We start from the raw sequence: 19469 nt of genomic DNA, 5'->3' as shown, positions 1-19469 counted from the left end.
AAACCATCTATTGCAAAGGCTAACGCCGTATGGAGCGTCCTGCGAGCCCTGGCTGGAGAATTACCATGCAGAACTCCAGGGTTTTGAAAAATATCCATGGCTTCTTTGGCCGATAACTCTTCTCCTTTTGAGATCAGGTACCTAACCATGGGACACCCAGTGACCATGTGGGCTGGCCTGCCAATCATGAAATAGGTGTCTGTCGTCTAACCCACCATGCCAGTCTGAGTCGTTGATCTGGCCCAGAATAGGTGTTATGGTCTCTCAGATGTGGGAACACTGAGTGTCGACACCGTTTCGCGTTGGGGAGAGGGCAAGGTCACCTTTGCGTAGAGTGGCTGTATCGTGTTAGGTAGGGACAGAGTTGTTGTTTTTTTTTTTTTTTAAAGATTTTATTTATTTATTTGTCAGAGCGAGAGAGCGAGAGAGAGGGAGCACAGGCAGACAGAGTGGCAGGCAGAGGCAGAGGGAGAAGCAGGCTCCCCACAGAACAAGGGGCCTGATGTGGGACTCGATCCCAGGACGCCGGGATCATGACCTGAGCCGAAGGCAGCTGCTCAACCAACTGAGCCACCCAGGCGTCCCGAGACAGAGTTGTTCTTACTGTTTCAGGCTCATGTATGTGTCGAAGCACGTCCACGGACGCCGAGCTGCCAGAGGCGGCAGGGCTGGGCTGTTCCGCCCCCCAGCCCACCGCCCCTCGGGACTGCCCCCGTGCCCCTGGGGCTGGGACGCTGCCAAGCACAATTCGCCTTTACCAGCTCGTTCCAGGACAGGTTGACCCATGGGAAATGTGAGGGAGGGAGCCTGCCAGGCTGGAGGCAAAAAAGAAGGGACGCGCCCTTTCCTGTTCCCGGACAAACCACAGCAGCACAGCTTCGCTCCGGCAGCGACAGCTGGTCCCAGTAGTGCGGTCGGAGAACCCGCCTCCCCGAGCGCCCTGAGAGGGCAGCATCTCCTCCGCGGGAAGACAGCCCCTCGGGCAAGCCTCCACATTGTAACAGTCCCAAGTTCCTCCCTTTGCTCCCCTGCCCTGGGAGCAGTAACCGTGTCCGGCAGTCACTAGGTCTGTGACACCTTAGTGTCACTCGGGCCCTTTCCTCTTCTTACCACGTGTTAGCACCTGCTGTGGTCTGTCTACCACCGGACCCTGGGCCGATACAAACACATACCCTGTCTGCTACCTTTGTGCCTACACGTCTCCCCAGCTGTAAGCACCCTATGGGAGGGGACGATCTAATGCCTTCTGAGGGTCCCACACACTGCCTGGTGCCTCAAATGACCGACACTTAGCCTGCTGGTTACCTGCCTCACCCCACATTTATTCCTCCTCCACTGTGCAGAGAAAATGGGCACCCGGCCACTTATGCTTCCGGGAAGGCTTCTTTTCCCTTAAAAATGGTCTCAGACTCTTCCCCCTCCCAGCTTGCTGGTGGGTAGCCCATCTGTCCCCACCTCCTGTTTCTCCCTCTCTCCTGGTCCTGAGGAGGAAGAAGGCCCAACACCCCCTCAGGCGGCTTCAGCAGCAAGAGAAATGAGGACTTTGTAAGAGGCCCTGGTAGTCAAATTCATCTCCTGAAAACAGCTTGAGGATCATCGGGAGTGATGGGAAACCAAAGATGAAAATTTTTTTTCATGTTTTTTTTAAAAAAAAAAAAAAAAAAAAGGTCACAGCATTTCAGACTTTATTCAAATACACAAACAGTAACAAACGGCACCCACAAGTGACAGGCATGGTCCCTAACCTCTGGGTCAAAGGCCATGCTGGAGGGTGTGGGTGTCCTCTTGGCCCGACCCCCCCCCCCAGCATCTCTGTCCCTTCCTCCCCTACACCTCGCTGACACCCCTGAGGCCAGTTAAGACTGCAGAAACGAAGTCGCTCTAGAGGAGGTTGGGCCACGCCGCACGGCCAAGAAGAAAACAGGTTCTGAGGGAAAGACAGAAGCGCGCGATGATGGCGTCTCCTGGGAGAAGCCAGGCTGCTTCGAGAGCTGCGCCTGGGCACAGAACGAAGAAGGAAGACACTCCCCACCCGGCAGCCCTGGGCAGCTGGAGAGAATGTGGGTCACTGGCCATGTGACACCCCCAAACCGATGGCCAGACCTCTCTCCGAAGTCATCAGCCGGACTCTCCCAGGAGGGGGAGGAGGCTTTCAGGAAAAAATACTGACTCGGTTCATAAAGGGCGGGGGGGGGGGAAACTTTTCCAGAAACCTCAAGAAATGAATTGTCCTCAGCTTCAGGAGTACCGGAGCAACTGTCATGAGGTTGCCACGAGGAGGGATCCTCACGAAAGCCAGCCCCGCAGGACAGCGGTAATGTCACTGCTCTTGGTTTCTCTGCTGAGCGCGGCGCTCAGCGGTCTCTCCGCAGGATCCACTGTGGGACTCTGAGAAGAGAAATGGTCGTTTCGGACGGGCTTGCTCTCCTCTGCCTTCTGGTCCACCTGGCTTCACCCCTTCGAGCAGGCTTGGAAGCATGGGCCGACCGCCAGGGAAATGGCCCCGGCCCGAAATGAAGCTGCTTTCCCTCCTTTGAGTCAAATTTTACTTTTTTGAATTGGCCAAAGAGCGCCTCTTCCAAAGTCCTCTGTCCTATTCTGGTCAGAGCAGCTTTTCCTTGACACATTCAAATCTTATTATTTTATTTTTTTTCCTGAAAGATGACAGGATATCTGTGACCTTTTTCAAAGGTGACTGCTTTTACTGTAGGTAGAAGTTCCTGTAACATTTTCTAGCTGTAGCAATTGTGGGCACGGGCCAGAGTTCTGAGGTGCCAACGTCCACAAGCACGGTCCCGTATCAGCAGACACCCCTGGGCACACATTTCTATCCTGCTTTACACACAGATGAGGTCAAAGCGAGAATCCTGAAGAACAGTTACGCCATCTGCACATGGGCACATGTCACAAGCTCAAAAGATATTTGGCACAGCCTGAAGTCACTTCCAAAAATCGCAGCGCCAGACCCACCTAGGAAGTAGCTGAGCTGTGGAGGGGACAGAACCTCATCTGTGGAGGAAGCCAGGAGCGACTGGCAGGGGGTGGCCGTTACAGATGGAGTGTCCCATGGCACCTTCCCCTTCTCTGGGCCATCTGCCATACCAGGAAAGTCATCTAGGGAAAAGCTAGGGATTCTCTGGCCCTTTGCATTCAATGACTGTTCACCGAGACGATCCAGCTACGAGCTCTGTGGTCCCAGCCCGAAGGAGGGCTTTACTCCCCTCCTCGGTCAAACAAGCATTTGATTCTCCATGACCTGGCTCTCCGAAGAAAGAAGCGATGCTAACGGGTGGGGTCGGAGATGTAGGGAGGGGGGGTCCTTGGCCCGCCCAGCAAACACACACACTCTACCGGGGAGGATGTGGGGGCACGGACACGCCTGCCAGGTATGGTCAGAAATCAGGAAGAGACACAAATAAATACTAAATGTTCAGTCAAGGCATTTCCAAGAGACAATCTCAGAAGAAATAACACTTTTGGATACTACAATGCAACACATTTGACGACTTTCAAAGAAATGCTGTCCCCATCCCAAGCCAGCAGAGGATCCCAAGTCCCTTTTATCTTCGGTCCAGTTTCAGAAGTCAGAGAAGGAATATGGGCCAACGGAGGGTGAGTGAAGGCTACAGACCAGCTACCTGACGCTCCCATCTGTCTGTGCAACAGAGTGCGGGACGCCACCTGCCTCAGACCTCCTCTCGGGATGAAAGTAAGCTACTGGAGAGTCTGCGCTGCTAGAGGCAAATGAGGCAGGGATGGACATGGAGGCGGCTAAGCGCCCCGAACCCAGAGCAGCAATCCCCGACCTCCACCCATAACCAAGGGACACCCCATCACCCGCTTCCTCAAAGGGGTTTTGTTCACAGGAACGGGGGCGGGGGTGGTGTTATTCTGGCAACGCCGTCCTTTATCCAAAACCTAAACTCAACTTGACAGACTGAAGCTACAGTCCTTGGCATCTGCTGCATTAGTCTGGGGTGCAGAGAAGGGGGGAAAGATAGTGTTTCAAAGCGGCTTCCAACGCGGCACTCGGGCGAAAACATGGCACAGCTCAGGGACGATCCTCCTTCATTTGCCGCGGCTTCCCTGAAGTACGGGCATGTACAAGGAGCCAGGCCTTCCTCTTCCCTTCCCCCAGGTGCCCTTAAGGGCTCTAAGTGGGAACCTGGCCCAGCTGCGGTTATCAGACTCGTCACGACACTGGCTAAGAAAACAAAAGCAGGTTTCTGAAAAGGTATTCTGCAGCCGGGAGTCGCGTCTGTCTTCAGGTTCCTGTGGGAGGGGGCAGGGGTTCCTTTGGTTTTGACCAGAACACTTCTCCACTGGGGGGCCAGGCTCAGCTTTGCTTTGCAGCAGCTCGGTTGGTTACTGTACAGGAGCAAGATTAAACGTCACGAGGTGCTCTGCCGGGTTGCTCTCCTGATGGTTAAGGATCTGGAATTTACATCCGAGATCCTCTCTCCTGAAGAATCTGCAAGTGGAAGACGGGGGAGAGGGCTGAGGCTTGGACTCTGGAGCAGACCTGCTTTGAGGCCGAGGCTGCTAAGCAGACTGCTGCGGGAAAAGGGAGCCGCAGCTGCTTTCTGCTGGACCCCCGCGAGCAGCACGACAATCCCTGGTAAACCAGGAGGCAAGGCAGGGCTGCAGCCCTGACCCCCTTGAAGCACTTCAGTGGTAAAAGACTTGCTCAACACCGTGGGGCCCCGAGTGCTGTTGATGCTAAAGGAAATGGTTCAGATGCACCATGGGCTGCTGACTTAGGAGAGTGTGTGAGGTAACTGCACAATTTCCCAGTGACTCAAGGTGAGGAGGTCACAGAGGTAACCAAATACCTCTTCTCTTGAGGCAGCAAAAAGGAGAGAACAGTTTCAAAGAATAAACACAAAATAATTTCCAATTTTGAGATTCAGAATTCTCACGTTGTTGTCATTACTGGCAATAAGATTTTTTCCACTGACTGGACAGAGGGTATGTGAGTCCACCCTATTTCAGTACGCGCTTCCTGACTAAAACCCTCAGCCACGGCTCCATAAATCCTGACTTAAATTGTTAACAGTCAAAAACCAAAATGAAGGCAAAATGCAAAGCCAGCTTCAGAAGGAAAGGGAAGAAACCTCAAGCAACAACTGGTTCAGGCAAAGCCCTCTAAGGGGCTGGGAACAAACGAGTCAGAGACAAAATTCTGGTGACACCATTTCTTACCTTTGCCTTTTCACTGGGCTCTATGACAATGCCATTGGTAGAATTATTTAGTTCTCTGGAGACGACACAGAGGAATTCTGCCTGATCCTCATTTCCGTAGTTATAGGAAGAGCCGATGCTGATTAGCTGATAGGACAAGAATATGGCGAACAGTCACCTTCAGGTACCAAAGTGCCACACGCATCCAGCCCTCCTCCTGACCCAACTGTGTGGTTCTGCCTCTCATGGACAATCATTTCTGGGACTATCCAGGCTCAAGGGCACATCTGGATCTCAGTGACTCACCAGCGCATCGTCAATAAGCCTTCCCTAGAGAAGAAAAGTAGGGGCGCTGCCACTGTCTCCCCACCCAAGCGCTTGAAACAAACCGGAAGGCGGCAACTAGGATTACCACAATCACACTCCTTCTAGCAAACACTGAGGTGAAAAAGAATGTTTGTGTGAATGAGAATGGACACTTGCTTCAGCCAAACGCCTACACAGAGCTGGCTCATCCTCAGGCAGAAGTCCTGGACCGGAGACTGGTACTCAGAAGGCTCTGGAAAGCACTGAGTGAATCACTGAAGAGTTATCATAAGCCATATGCTGCTGGGACCTTTACCTTTTTAGCGAATTGAATTCAGGATTCAACTCTAAATAGACAATACACATGCTCAGGGAAAAACGAAGCCAAAGGGTAAGGTCATCGGGGCAAGCATGGAGGGCCTCATGTCAGAAGAACATGACCGATTCGCTCTATGAATGGGCTTTAACTTCCTCATCCATATATAATAGAGTTTGTACTAGCATGCCTTGTCTGCCCCCAAACATTAACAAGATGAGAAAAAGATTCATAATTATTTGCCGGTTTCATAAAAATACTTAAAAGCGCACCAGGGTGGCTCAGTTGGTTAAGCATCTGCTTTCTGCTCAGGTCATGATCCCAGGGTCCCCGGACTGAGTCCCGAATCGGGCTCCCTGCTCCGTGGGGCTTCTCCCTCTGCCCTCACCCTGCCCTTGTGCTCTCTCTCAAAAAAACTTAAAAAAAAAAAAAAAAAAAATAAAAAAAAAAAGTAAAAAAAAAAACACCTTATTTTTATTATTATTTTTTTAATAATATTCTTTGCTGGGGCACCTGGGTGGCTCAGTCATTAAGCATCTGCCTACAGCTCAGGTCATGATCCCAGAGTCTGGGGATCAAGCCCCGCATTGGGCTCCCCACTCAGAGGGAAGCCTACTTTTCCCTCTCCACTCCCCCTGCTTGTATTCCCTCCCTTGCTGCCTCTCTCTCTCAGTCAAATAAATAAAAATCTTAAAAAAAACAAAACATTCTTTGCTTAAAACTTATTCCAGGGAGGGTGTATCTGGTTGGCTCAGCAGGAGAAGCATGCAACTCTTGAGTTCGGGGTCCTGAGTTCCAGCCCCATGTTGGGCACAGAGATTACTTAAAAATAGAATCTTGAAAAAGAAAAAACACATAGCAGGGAAAATACTTGTGGGGTAGAAGTATGGCAATACCTTGCAGCCCGCACCTGGCTAAGAATCAGGCCGACATACACAGGCAGAATGGACTTGGCTGTACGGGCAAGGGTGAGGAAGGGTCCTGCGTTAGCTCTGAAGGCGGAGACACCTGTGTATTCTATCTACAACACAGTGCTCTTAGCAGCCCAGCAGCAGTTAGTTGAGAAGGTGAGTTTCTGGTGACCCCTCAACTGACTCTTCAAAAGTCTGCATAAAAACAGGCCTGATCCCCACAAAATGGTAACAGGATCATTCTGTTCGGTAACACGTTCATTCTGGCGCGCCCAGCCTCCCTGTGGCGAAGGCAACAGATGAGCTGAACAATTCTGCCATCTAATGGAGGGAACAGTACAACGCTGACTGTGTGGCTTTGTCTGGATACTTCCTCCACGACACAAAGCTCAAGGAACAGAAATGCACAGACTGATGGGGAACGGCCAAGCCACACTTCTCACCACGCCTGACTCCTTTCACATCACACACGCCCATGCTCTTCGGGATGGACGACATACATGTTTGGAACGACAGCATTCTCACCCCAGGAGGAGGAAAGGAAAGGGCTATCGCTGAATCCTAGCCTTCTTTTCATAGTTATTCTATAAAATGTCAACTGAGCACTTAAGAAAAAACCCCAGAGAGGCACTTTCAGGCCTAGGCAAGCACAATGAAACTGAAACTTGGATGTGAAGTTGGGAGACATGATACTACTCTCAAGTCTCCCAACTCATCTGGTGTGACTGAGCACATCATCCACACCTAGTGGCTCTTTCCTCCGTTTCTGAACAGGTTCCCACCTGGCCCGACGGACCCCTGAGGTTAGGAGCTGCCTATGGCTGGCGACGGTTTGAGGCACGGGGCCTCCTGGGAAACATACCTGTTCAAATTTCCACCCATCGGACATAGTGGAGACCATCTGTGTAAGCTCCTCCTCCTGGCACTGCAGGACTCTGTACACGTGCTTCACGGGGCCCTGCGACAACAACAGACTTTGAAGAACAATCTCGAGGACACGACAGCTTGCAGCTGCCCTGGTGTGGCTCTTCCCAAAACTGACTGCTGAAAAGGAGCTTGCTTGGACATTTTTTCTGGACAGCCCCACACGAGCCCCTCTGACAAGCAGCAATGTCGTTTTTCAATAAAAACTTATCCAAGGAAAGAAAGAAAAAAAAAGGCCCAAGGCTATGGAATCAGTGGGTCCAGTAATTCTGAAGTTCAGAGAAATGAGTTATGTGCTTAGATTTCAGCCATTTCCCGGAGTAGAAAATAGAGTAAAATCACTTTGGACAAGAAAGTCACCTCATCATCTTAATTGGTTCATATCTGACATACATCCTGAAAATGCAGACCATTTTGGTTTATTCAGAGTGAAATCTTATTATGGGAATAATATATTGAACAGGATCCCAGGTTATACCAATGTTTAAAACACTTACCCTCCGCTGATGGTACCTTAGAGTGAAAGTGTTTCAGAGTTAAATGGTAGCACTCCCGTTACGGAAGTATATACTAAAAAATGGGTATTTGGTCTTTGTTCCTTCCTGGTTCCTAGCACAGAGCTCCTAAAACCCTTGGAATTACCCGAGGGATGAAAGTATCTTTTTTGTGCTAATGACTGGTTCCCAGGAAGACCAAGCACCATTAGAAGGTTAAGACGTCCAGTCCTACTTGCTGACCTCTGACCTCGGTGGGAGGAAGAGGGGCTGAGCTGAAGACTGAATTCGGTTACCAACGACCAATGATTTATTCTAATTAGTCATGTGTACGTAATGAAACATCCTTAAAAACCCTCGAACACTGAGGTTCAGGGAGCTTCCAAGTTGGCAACCATAAGCACGTGCTGGCCAAGTGGTACATCCCAACTCCACAGGCACGAAGGCTCCTGCACTCGGATCCCGCCCCAGTCTCTCTCCATCTGGCTGTCCTCTGTCTCCTAGAGACAAACTGTAATAGTAAGTAGAGCATCTTCCTGGGTTCTAGTTGGTCTAGTAAATTACTGAACCCAAAGGGGGATGTCATGGGAACCCTTCATTGTGTAGCCGCAATGGACAGAAGTGCAGGTAGCATGGGGACCTGGGATGTGGCACTGGTGTCTGAAGCGGGGGGCTGAGCCCTGAAACCTGTAGAAATAGTTACTACACACTGGTTAGTTTCAGGAGAGGACAAACTGCTGGACACCCAGTTGGTGTCAGATTCAGAGAGAAGTCACTTGTTAGCCCACTCAACTCTGGAACAGAAGTTAGAACCAGAAATGAAAAGGCTAGATGCCCCAAAATTGCGGCACTAAGGCCCCTAACGCTTTATCCACAGGAGAACCCCTCCCTTAGGACTTGGGCTGTGAGCTTTAGGAGCCAAAGTTGGGGGGTGCCTGGGTGGCTCAGTCAGTTAAGCATCTGACTTTGGCTCAGGTCCTGGGATCAAACCCCATGTCGGGTTCTCTGCTCAGTGGGGAATCTGCTTCTCTCTCTCACTCTCCCTCTGTTCTGTGTGTCTCTCTTTCAAATCAATCAATCTTTAAAAAAAAAAAAAGGAAAAAAAAGCCAAAGTCAGGTGAGGGCAAGGGTTGCTGCAGGGAGGCATGCTCCCCAGATGAGAGCTCCTGTTCACAAAAGGACGCCTGGAGGCTCACGGGAAGATGCAGCGTTTGTCAATTTCGGACCATTCAGTGTTGGGTCCAACAGCTGCACATCCACTGCCCGTCCGAAGGACATGACGCATTTGTTAGAGCACAAACAGCAACGGAAGCTGAGAACAATGATGCTCCGTCACGGAGGGATTGGTTATGTTCTCGGGATTTCAAGAAAATATGGACCGGGGCGGGGGGTGGGTGGTGCGCCTGCGTGGCTCAATGGGTTAAGCCTCTGCCTTCTGCTCAGGTCATGATCTCAGGGTCCTGGGATCGAGTCCCACATTGGGCTCTCTGCTCAGCAGGGGGCCTGCTTCCCCCCCACCCCCCGCCCCTACCCCGCTTGCCTCTCTGCCTACTTGTGATCTCTGTCAAATAAATAAATAAAATCTTTAAAAAAGAAAGAAAGAAAGAAAATACAGACGGTTTCCTTAAGAATAATGGAAATTTGGCTTTGGTGCTTTTTCAAAAGGATGATTGGGCTTCAGTTCTCTGGAAAATTTGTTTGGAAGAACCCGCTGCTGGGGAAATACTGGCTCAACAAAAGCAGCTCCAGATTAGGGAGTGCTCCAAGCCCAGAGTGGGGTCCCCCTCTGCTCCCGTCTTCTGCGGGACACTGGTGTGTCTTGCCTGAGTCAGGCGGTGCTTGTTGGGATGGAGGCAGCACCAGCGCCTGGGCTGGTCTGCCAACAATGCTGAGCTCTTTCTTTCATGGTCTCCCCTTCTGGACCGAACGCAACTATTGTTACACGAGGCACCAAGAAAAACATTCCCTCCACCTAAAATGTAGAGCAAATCTCAGGAAGATTTCAATGATCTCTGAGCACACATTCTGGAAACAACCAAGTGTTTTATGTTCTAAAACTCAGAGTATCACGAAAGATCTAGCCCCAACTATCAAAGCCCAAGGTATTTAAGACGTTACCTCTTTATTTTTCTCTTCCAAAGTAAACCACAGGTGTTCTCAAATGCACTAAGATTAATGACGTAACAAAAAATGTCAGAGACAGCAAAGTAGCAGAGTAGTAGCAGCCACTAATAGAGAAATGAGAAGTCACTAAAAGGTGGGGTGGGACACCCATATTTGGGCTCTGCCTGAATCCCGGTCATGTGTGTCTCCCTGAAATAGAGACAAGTTAGGGGCCCCTGGCTGGCTCAGTGGGAGGAGCGTGTGGCTTGGGGTTGTTGGTTCCAGCCCCATGCTGGGTGTACAGATTACTTAAAAATAAAATCTTAAGAAAAAAATCAGCAAGTTAAAGGAGATAACGTGTTTGAAGGGAAAGCCACAAAAATACACACATGGCCAATTTTGCCTTAGAGCTGTGATACATGCAAAAGAGGGTGTTTTTGAACAACATCAAATCCACTGCTCAGAGTTTCACTAAATAAAAAGGACAGATGGAAAGATCAATTAGCATCAAAAAGGCCTTGCCATCCCTCGAACAAAAAAGCTTCCAACTGGGTCTATATCCACAAGCCTTCAGAACCTAGAGGACTAATTAACTTAATCGCTGTCATCAAACAAATCTTACAATGCTCTCAAGGACTTAGCTAATGGCAAAGAACTGAGAACACTCAGGGCTGAATGGCTTCAAATTACATAATTCATGGTACCATCAAAATTTACACTAAGCAATCAAAAGTTTTTTCGGAATGTGGAAAATTGAGGACAAAGCTAGGTTTCCAGAACGTCTAGCTATTAAGTATCTACAATAGAGAAAGATGCCACGTACATTATAATCCGAGATGGCGACAAGATTGAGGCCATTAGATATTTCATATGGTAAATTGCAAACCAATTATAAATTCATTTTTGAACATTAAAAAGGTTTTCAGACATTGGCTAGAAGGAAGAAAACCAAGTAAGCTCTTCTTTCCACCTTTGCAAACTACTACAGATAAAGTGAAGAAAGGTCATTTTTTGTCATAGATGTCAGTTCCCCCATCAGATAACTCCATTTAGAGCCAAAAACAAAAAACAAAAAACAAAAAACAAACAAAAAAACCCAGAAAATTTGGATATATGAAGTCTAAGATAGAACATAGAGAGGAACTATTTTTTACTTTTTGTTTTGTTCTGACTTTTGAAAAGAAACATTGCCTTCTGAATCACGGGAAAATTCTACACTGCAATAGACTGGATCTCAGGAAAGCATCCATCACTGGGAGCTGATGGGATAAGAGGCAACTCAGGCTGCAAGACAGATGGTCACAGTGGAGTCCAATGCTGCCCTCTACACTACAGCTGTACCTTCTTAAAATAGAGCCTATACAGGAAAGGGAATGTCTGTTTTCCCCGCTAGACTTCAAGCTTCTAGAGGGCACAGACCCTCTCCTAGGAGCTAGAGAATCTCAAGGGCCACTTATGACATGTGATGGGTGAAATGGTGTGAAATAGGCGGTGTGTGCCTTACTGTCTTCTCAAACTGGTGGCAAATTGTGTGGGTTTTGTTGTTGTTATTCTGTCTACTGAGTTAATATAAAAACCCAGACCTCATAATTAATAGGAAAGCCTGAGATTATTTCCTCGGAAGCATTATTCACAAGCAGCTCCTAAAGTCTAGAGCGCGAGACTGGTTTCATGTGGCCATCGGGAGCTGAATGGGACGTGATCACACTTTTAAAAAGGCTGGTCCTAATAGTGGCCAACAGGTGGAAGCAAGAGCTTGCTGGGCCCTTACATGGAGGGAGCATATACTCTGCCTTCGAGAACAAGGTTAGGAACCTCAAGTGCCATGGACTTGCTGCCAAACGTGTGCGTGAGCAGCCACAACCTCTCGATCTCTTAAAGGGACGGGAGGGCTGTTTTGTTTTGTTACGTCTTCTGCTGTTTCCTTGTTCTGAACAAGCCTGGTGGCGAATGTGCTGTCTGTCTGGAGCATAGACTGTGTTCCACACGGACCTCCAGCTTTAAGGGGAGCGGTAGCTCTTGCCTGACAGCACGTGATCCTTTTCAAATCCCACCCAGACACAGCAACAAAGAGCCATGGAGACCTTCTCCCTTTAACAGTTCAAAACCCATGGGGCACCTGGCACTCTTGATCTTGGGGTTCTGAGTTTGAGCCCCATGCTGGGTGAAGAGATTAAAAATAAAATCTTGGGACGCCTGGGTGGCTCAGTTGGTTGGACGACTGCCTCCGGCTCAGGTCATGATCTCGGAGTCCCGGGATCGAGTCCCGCATCGGGCTCCCAACTCCATGGGGAGTCTGCTTCTCCCTCTGACCTTCTCCTCGCTCATGCTCTCTCTCTCGAATAAATAAATAAAATCTTTAAAAAAAAAAAAGAAAAAAAAATCTTATTAAAAAAAAGAAAAAAAGGGTGCCTGGGTGGCTCAGTTGGTTGAGCGACTGCCTCTGGCTCAGGTCATGATCCTGGAGTCGGGGGATAGAGCCGGAGTCTCCCTCTCCCTCTGACCTTCCCCCCTCATACTTTCACTCTCTCAAATTAATAAATAAATAAAATCTGGGAAAAAAAAAAAAAGAGTTCAAAACCCATTACCTGAGAAGTTCTGTTCTCATTGTCCCGTATCCGTTCCTTAACCAGCCGCACAAGAGATGCAATGTTGTAAAACTCCGCTTCTTCCAGAACACCTAGGCCAAGGACCAAACTGTAGTTAGAGATGTGTGTGCATTCCCCAGAAAACAGCAAGAGCTGAAGTTTGCATGCTTGCTAAGAACTGCATTTTTCTTTCTCTCCTTTTTTTTTTTTACAAAGATTTATTTATTTATTTATTTGACAGAGAGAGAGAGAGAGAGAGAGAGAGACCCCAAGTAGGCAGAGAGGCAGGAAGAGACGGGGGCGGGGGGGGGGTAAGCAGGCCCCCCTCTGAGCAGAAAGCCCAATAAGGGGCTCAATCCTAGGACCCTGAGACCATGACCCAAGCCAAAGGCAGAGGCTTAACCCACTGAGCCACTCAGGCGCCCCAAGAACTGCTTTTCTCAAATGGAAGCGTGGTCTCTCTCCTTCAGGCTGGGAAACGTTTCTTTGCTGTTTAGGGTGTACCCATTTCCTTCTCCCCAAAGTGAGTGAGTCAAGCTCTGGGGCTGCTCTGTTCATTCTGTTTCACCCCTGCAGATTCCCACTTGGCACCCTCCTCGCCTCTCCCTGTACCTGCCCATTAGCTGCAGGACACCTTTCCCATATGTCACTTATTTCCTGGAACTGGTCACATTGGAGAACTCCTGAGCTTGCAATGCTTACCCAGTCTGTCCTAAAAATGACCAGGGGTGAGTGTGTATAAATTAATGTGGACCACATTTAATAGGATGCTTATTATTTGAACATAAAAGGCAGTTACTGAAAGAATGCTGTGCTAAATAAAATCAAAGACCTTGGACAGGACAACCACGTGGGATGTGTGATGTGGTATCAGACAAAAACATTTGCTATAAAAAACATTATTGGAGCAACTGATAAAATTAGAGTATAAGCTATAGATAGAAATATTTATTAATATTAAATTTCCTGAACTCAATAACTATACTGTACCCTTGTTCTTGGGAAATACAGGTGAAGAATTAATGGGTGAATCTCTGACTTAATCTAAATAGTTCAGAAATAAAAACTGTGGTGGGGAAGGGAGGAAGGATAGGAGTGGGGAGAGAGAATGGATGATAACACAAGCATGACCAAAAAAATGCTAAAAAATTGATGAATCTGGGAGTTCTCTGTGCTGTGCTGGCCCTTTCCTCTTAAGTTTGAAAATATTTCAATAGAAAACAATTTTTTTTTAAAAGATTTTATTCATTTATTTGACTGACAGAGATCACAAGTAGGCAGTGAGGCAGGCAGAGAGAGAGAGGGGGAAGCAGGCTCCCTGCAGAGCAGAGAGCCCGATGCAGGGCTCAATCCCAGGACCCTGGGATCATGACCTGAGCCGAAGGCAGAGGCTTAACCCACTGAGCCACCCAGGCGCCCCTAGAAAACAATTTTTTTAAAGACTTCAGAAAAGATGCTGAAGACTCCTCTTTTCAAGAAACGAGATTATCCGTGAGGTAGTGATTATTAAAGCTGGACGGTGGGTGCACGGAATTTATGGTACTATTCCCATTATTTCTGCATGCTTCTGAAATGTTAAAGAAAGAAAGAGCGAGCACACGAGTCCTCTTCTTACCAGTTGAAACAGATGTGTTCTGCGGCCACTTCATTAATTAGCATGGCCGTTACAGCTTTCTTACTCAAAGCTAAAGCTTCTAGGTCAGGGTGCCCTGGACTTAGGGACAGGCCCCAGTCTCCTACTGAATGCCTTTGGTGAGACCACGGCAAGCCTTTTAGAAAGATTCTAGGCGCACTTAAGAGTCCAGACGGCCTACACACCGAATCGATGAGGCAGCCGATGACACACTGGACAGGGGACTGGAGAGCGAATCAGGTCAGCTGCAGAAATTTACAAGGAAGCATGAGACCAGTCTTAAAAGAAATGAGGCCAAGCCTTTATTATGTTTTATAGCTGCAAGTAAAATTGAAAAAAATAAATAATTAATGTCAGAGATGTGATGCTCCGGGCTACGGACCGTCACTGCTTACGAGCTCATAAGTAAAAGTAAAAAGGGATTCTGACAATTCGGCAGGTTTGGAGAATGCTCCCGAAGCTATCTGTAAAACTGAGCTATCTCTTTTCCTTCTCATTAAGGAGGCTGAACAGAGCCCAGTGGGGACCCCTTAAGCAAGACCTCCTCAGATAAGACTAGGTAACTAGAGACTCCCTGCTCACTTCCATTAACCTTTACTACACCTGCACATGAGCTCAATGAAAATCTCAAAAAAAAAAAAAAAAAATTCAAATTTGGGAGCGCCTGGGGGGCTCAGTCATTAAGCGTCTGCCTTCGGCTCAGGTCAGGATCCCGGGGTCTTGGGATCAAGCCCCTGCATCGGGTTCCCCGCTCAGAGGAAAGCCTGCTTCTCCCTCTCCCACTCCCCCTTCCCCCTGCTTGTGTTCCTTCTCTCACGTTGTCTATCTCTGTCAAATAAAAATCTTTAAAAAAAAAAAAAATTCAAACTGTTAAACAGCTTTAAAGATAGAGCCCAAATTTTGAAAATGCCCAGTTCAAACGTTGTTCTTACCTTCTTCTGCCAGCTCCTTCGTAATGATGAGTTTCCCATGGCGGAGGTAGTTTAGGATAGGACCAAAGTAGGTAGGATCTCTGTCAATCAGATAGGCCCCTGTCTCGTCCTGCCAACCAAACACAAAGGTCTCACTCTGGAGATTTCAGACTAAGTCCGGGCAAGGTTTCAGCCTCTCTGTCACAATTCTTTAGTGAGAGGGCGAGCGTTGCTAGATGTTGCTTATCACAAACTACTGGCAAGGCTAGCTCTATGTATCTTGTACTCTGAGATCCTTTCAGGGGGGGTGTTACAGATGCCTAGTCCCACATCCAGGCGTTTACGTGAACTTCTAAAATCTTTACTGGGACACAATCACCACCATTCTTCTATGGGATAGCTGTTATAAAGTAAGGGGAAGAAAATGCCATAGTTTGATTATTAAATCTCTGCTTGAGATGGACATTCTGACTGCTCTACTGCCCCCAAATCACATTCCTAATTCTAAGAAAACCTCTGTATAGTTGGCAATACTCCTGAGCTCAAGGCCAGCATCAGTGGGAGTCTGCATTGCCAGCTGTAACTCACACACCCCAGTTCTGTGCCCGGAGGAAGCTTGGCACCGCCGGGACTTGGCGCTGAGCAGCTTTAATCCTACTCATCTTTACAGTAAAAGGAACAAGAAGAAACTGGCTTCTATTGCAAAAAGAGAGATTTAGGGTAGATAAAAATAATTCCTTTACAAGCAAAGGTTTTGGAATTTCTTTAAAGTTAGGGCAGGACAGGTTTCTATCGATCTGAGATTAGAGGAGAGGTAGATGGTGAATAAATAAAACAGCCAATCTTTACCCAAACCTAACTCTATTTCAATGTAACTGGCTGAGTGCTATATGGAAGGTGGGGTAAGCTATGGTCAACGCCTTACTAAATGATCAATGTGTAAAGCGAATAAACAACACTTCAAACTGGAAATGGGTTGGAAGTGTCTCGTCACCTCTCAACTTTTGGTTAGGAGCCATGCATCTTGCTCAACAGCATTCTTCAGTTTGCATTTCCCGATGGCCTTAACCAGTTGGCTTGGGTTTGCACTGGCAACTGGTAATCTCTTTCCAAGGCATGTATCTGAGCTCTAACATGCTCCTAGAACAGTGACTGTATCAGATGTGAGCTCAGGGCCCAGGACCACAGGAAAGAAGTGTGCTATCACGAGAAGCACTTCCTGCAGCTGTCAGACCCAGGCTTTCACCCAACTTGGCAGAGGGGTCCAAGAGGAAGTCTGAGAAAGCTACAAAGATGCCTCCGCTCACCCTGACCCAGTTCTGGACGCATCTGGCACAGGCAGTGAGGGGCTGAAGAGGAGCCAAGGGAAAACTCATGCAGATCCGAGGGGCTGGTTATGAGAGAGGCAGAGAGAGGAATACGGAGAAGGGGTGTGGAGTGGGTTCTCGTGGGTGCGGGTGGGCACTGTGTGGGCAATGAGTCGCTGAGAGCGAAGGGCGGGGTCAGAGAGAAAGCCGGAGTGCGACTGAGGATGGGGGAGAATAGCCCCCGGGGCCAGCCTGGCGGGGGAGGGGTTAGGAGGGGGTTCCGGCCCGAAAAGCCCGCCTGTGGGGAGCGTGTCGCAGGAATCTGGGGACGAGCTAGGAGGCACGAAGGGGGTTCGATGGCCGGGGGCGCGCCCGAGGGCGGGGCGCACCTTGTCCGAGTCCAGCTCCGGGTCCTCCTGGCAGCAGAGGCGACACAGGAAAGACTTGGGCTCCCGGCCTAGTGTCTGTCTGGTGGTCACGAAGTAGGTGCCGCCCACGTTCAGTCGGACCCAGCGGGCCGCACCGCCGCCCCCTGCCCGCTCTGGCGGTCCGGGACCCGGCTCCAGCGGCGGCGCGGCAGCGGCAGGCGGGCGGCCGTGCCCCCGGGGCGTGGGGCCGACGGGGCGAGGGCTGGGGGGCCCGCGGCCCGGTCCGCCCCCATCGCCCAGCCCGCTTCCGCCACCCCCTCCCAGCCCCGCCATCGCCGGGTCCAGCTGCAGCTCCGCCATCTTGGGCCGCCGCCGCCGCCGCCGCTGCCCGCGCGCCGCCGGGCCGGCCCATCTCTCGGCAGGGAGAGCCGGGCCGGCCCATCGGCGGGGGTGGGGCCGGGGGAGAGGGACGGGAGCGCCCCCAACCAGCGTCCGGGGCCCCGTGAGGGGGAGGTGCTGCACCCGCCCTTGGGGGCGGGACTTCCGGAACCAGCCTCCATTTCTACGGGCTGCCCTGCGAAGCAAGGCCCGCCCCTTCAGCTTTGGGGTTGGCTCAGGGAGGCTTTCCGGTAATCCAGTTCCGTTCCTTGCTGCTGTGGACTCTGGGCAGCCGGGGTCGGTGAAGGTGAGTGGGGTTTGGGGACGCCGGGCCCGATGTCGGCGGACTGCCCTGTTTTGCCCCCTCCAGACCTCGTGGCGACCCTTGTCGCACCCCTGACGAGGAGGCCGGGCCTTGTGGTTGGCCTGCTGGCAGAGCGCCCGGGTGTAGCTTCTGCCGCCGCCGCCGCTCTGCTCGGCGCTTCCTTCCTCTCCCGTCCCCCGCGCGAGGTCGCCGGGCTGTGACCCTCGCCGCCTCTGACCGAGGTGCTTCCACCCGCCTCGTCTCGTTCGGTCCACCCCCAGCGCTGGGGATTCAGCAACATACAAAGGACAAAAATCCCATCATTTAGGAAGCCTCCCTGCCCTGGTGCTTGGGAAAGTCTCTGTAAGGGCCTTTATTTCTTTGGTGTCTTTAAAAGTCACCTGCAGGGGTGCCTGGCTGGCTCAGTCGGTGGAACATGGGACTCTTGATCTCTGGGTTGCAAGTTTGAAACCCGCGCTGGGTGTTGAGATTACTTAAAGTAAAAGTCACCTGCCCATCACCTCCACTCCTGGAAACAAGCTATTGCTGAGACGGAAGGAAAGCAAGAGGCAGGTGTTGGACCAGTTCTTTTTAAGATCCTGGGGAGGATTTCTTGCAGCTCCCCTGTGCTCCACCCCATAGTTTGCAAAGAAAGGCCTTTGGCATTTCAGTCTTCCTCCTGATGTCTGGCACGGGTCTTGAAGGTAGTTTGACTATTTCCCCATATTCTTAGTTTAAAAAAAAAATGGCTTTAACCAGTTGACATGTTCTCTCACATTCAAATATATATTGAAAACCTCTGTTAAGGGTCTTACTAGAATGCATAGGGTACGTGCTAGTGCTGCAGGGGATAATCAGATCTGAACGGGAAGGTGCAGGTATTACCGGTCAGATAGGGAGGGAGTAGAGAGCTCCTTCAGCTTGGTAAGACTACGGCAGATTGATGTGCACAGTTTCACTGGTCTTTTAACAGCCTTCTGAGGGTCAGCAGGGCTGGTATTATCCCCATTTTCGAGGTGAGGAAATTCTGACCTAGGATCTGCTCTATTTAAGCTCTGTTGAAACTTGTGTATGTGTTAAGTTCTGTGCCCTGGAGCATCTGAATAAAATGCATGCAGTCGGAATGGAAATGTATTTAAATGATTGCTTTTATGCAGTGTGTATTAATTTAGCGATATTTCCAAAGGTACAGGAAGAGCAGACACTAGAAAACTGGGCTTTTTAAGGATGAGTAGGAGTTGGGGAATAGAGGGGGACAATCTTGGAGGAAATGATATAGCTATATGCCAGGTTGTTGCATGCCTTGAATTTGAAAAGCTAAACTATCCTTTTTTAGTAATCCTGATTCCTTTAGTTGATAAAGGTACTCCTCAAGTTGTCAGGATGCTGATCTATTTCTTAAAGGTTTGCATGTTTCTAAGGTGCCTTTTAAAGGATTCTCCGTAAAAGCCCTGTTTTGATCTGACCTGTTTTATTTTGCAGGATCTCAAGATGGCTGGGCGAAAACTTGCTCTAAAAACCATTGATTGGGTAGCTTTTGGGGAGATCATACCCCGAAACCAGAAGGCCATTGCTAACTCCCTGAAATCTTGGAATGAGACACTTACCTCCAAGTCAGTACCATTCGAACAGGGACCTGCTTAACTTGCTACTAAGTGTGGAAGCAAAACAGTGATTTGGAATTACATACCAATTCCTGTTTTTTTTTGGTTTTTTTTTTTTAAGATTTTATTTATTTATTTGAC

The 19469-nt window shown here is 49.4% G+C and overlaps 2 protein-coding genes across 2 annotated transcripts in view; one reads left to right on the top strand and one right to left on the bottom strand.

The window, feature by feature from the left end:
* Nucleotides 1–1631: 1631 nt before the first annotated feature.
* Nucleotides 1632–17402, bottom strand: LOC111160408 (potassium channel tetramerization domain containing 2). Its single transcript, XM_022523507.1, has 6 exons — nt 17064–17402; nt 15389–15497; nt 12824–12915; nt 7577–7672; nt 5203–5328; nt 1632–4471 (listed from the first exon to the last, which is right to left on the bottom strand). Exons 1-6 carry the CDS (start codon nt 17400–17402, stop codon nt 4442–4444), a joined length of 792 nt encoding a protein of 263 aa, XP_022379215.1. The 3' UTR covers nt 1632–4441.
* Nucleotides 17403–17586: 184 nt separating this feature from the next.
* The window catches only part of LOC111160337 (ATP synthase, H+ transporting, mitochondrial Fo complex subunit D), a 4834-nt gene continuing 2951 nt past the window's right edge, over nt 17587–19469 (top strand). Inside the window, exons 1-2 of the mRNA XM_022523377.1 lie at nt 17587–17727; nt 19207–19337. Coding sequence (XP_022379085.1) covers nt 19216–19337 — 122 coding nt within the window. The 5' untranslated portion in view covers nt 17587–17727; nt 19207–19215. The remainder of the gene's footprint in view (nt 17728–19206; nt 19338–19469) is intronic.

This window comes from Enhydra lutris, unplaced genomic scaffold, assembly GCF_002288905.1.
Source record: "Enhydra lutris kenyoni isolate GAN:26980312 unplaced genomic scaffold, ASM228890v2 scaffoldscaffold75, whole genome shotgun sequence".
Lineage (NCBI taxonomy): Eukaryota > Metazoa > Chordata > Mammalia > Carnivora > Mustelidae > Enhydra > Enhydra lutris.
This window is presented reverse-complemented; position numbering and strand designations above follow the sequence as displayed.

What these genes read in the sequence shown, in the direction of transcription:
- LOC111160408 (XM_022523507.1), bottom strand. Translation starts at nt 17,402, where the DNA reads ATGGCGGAGCTGCAGCTGGACCCGGCGATGGCGGGGCTGGGAGGGGGT. An exon ending in CGGAGCTGGACTCGGACAAG is followed by an intron (nt 15,498 to 17,063) that starts GTGCGCCCCGCC and finishes TTTGGTTGGCAG; the next exon opens with GACGAGACAGGGGCCTATCT. An exon ending in AGCCCAGTGAAAAGGCAAAG is followed by an intron (nt 4,472 to 5,202) that starts GTAAGAAATGGT and finishes TTCCACTTGCAG; the next exon opens with ATTCTTCAGGAGAGAGGATC.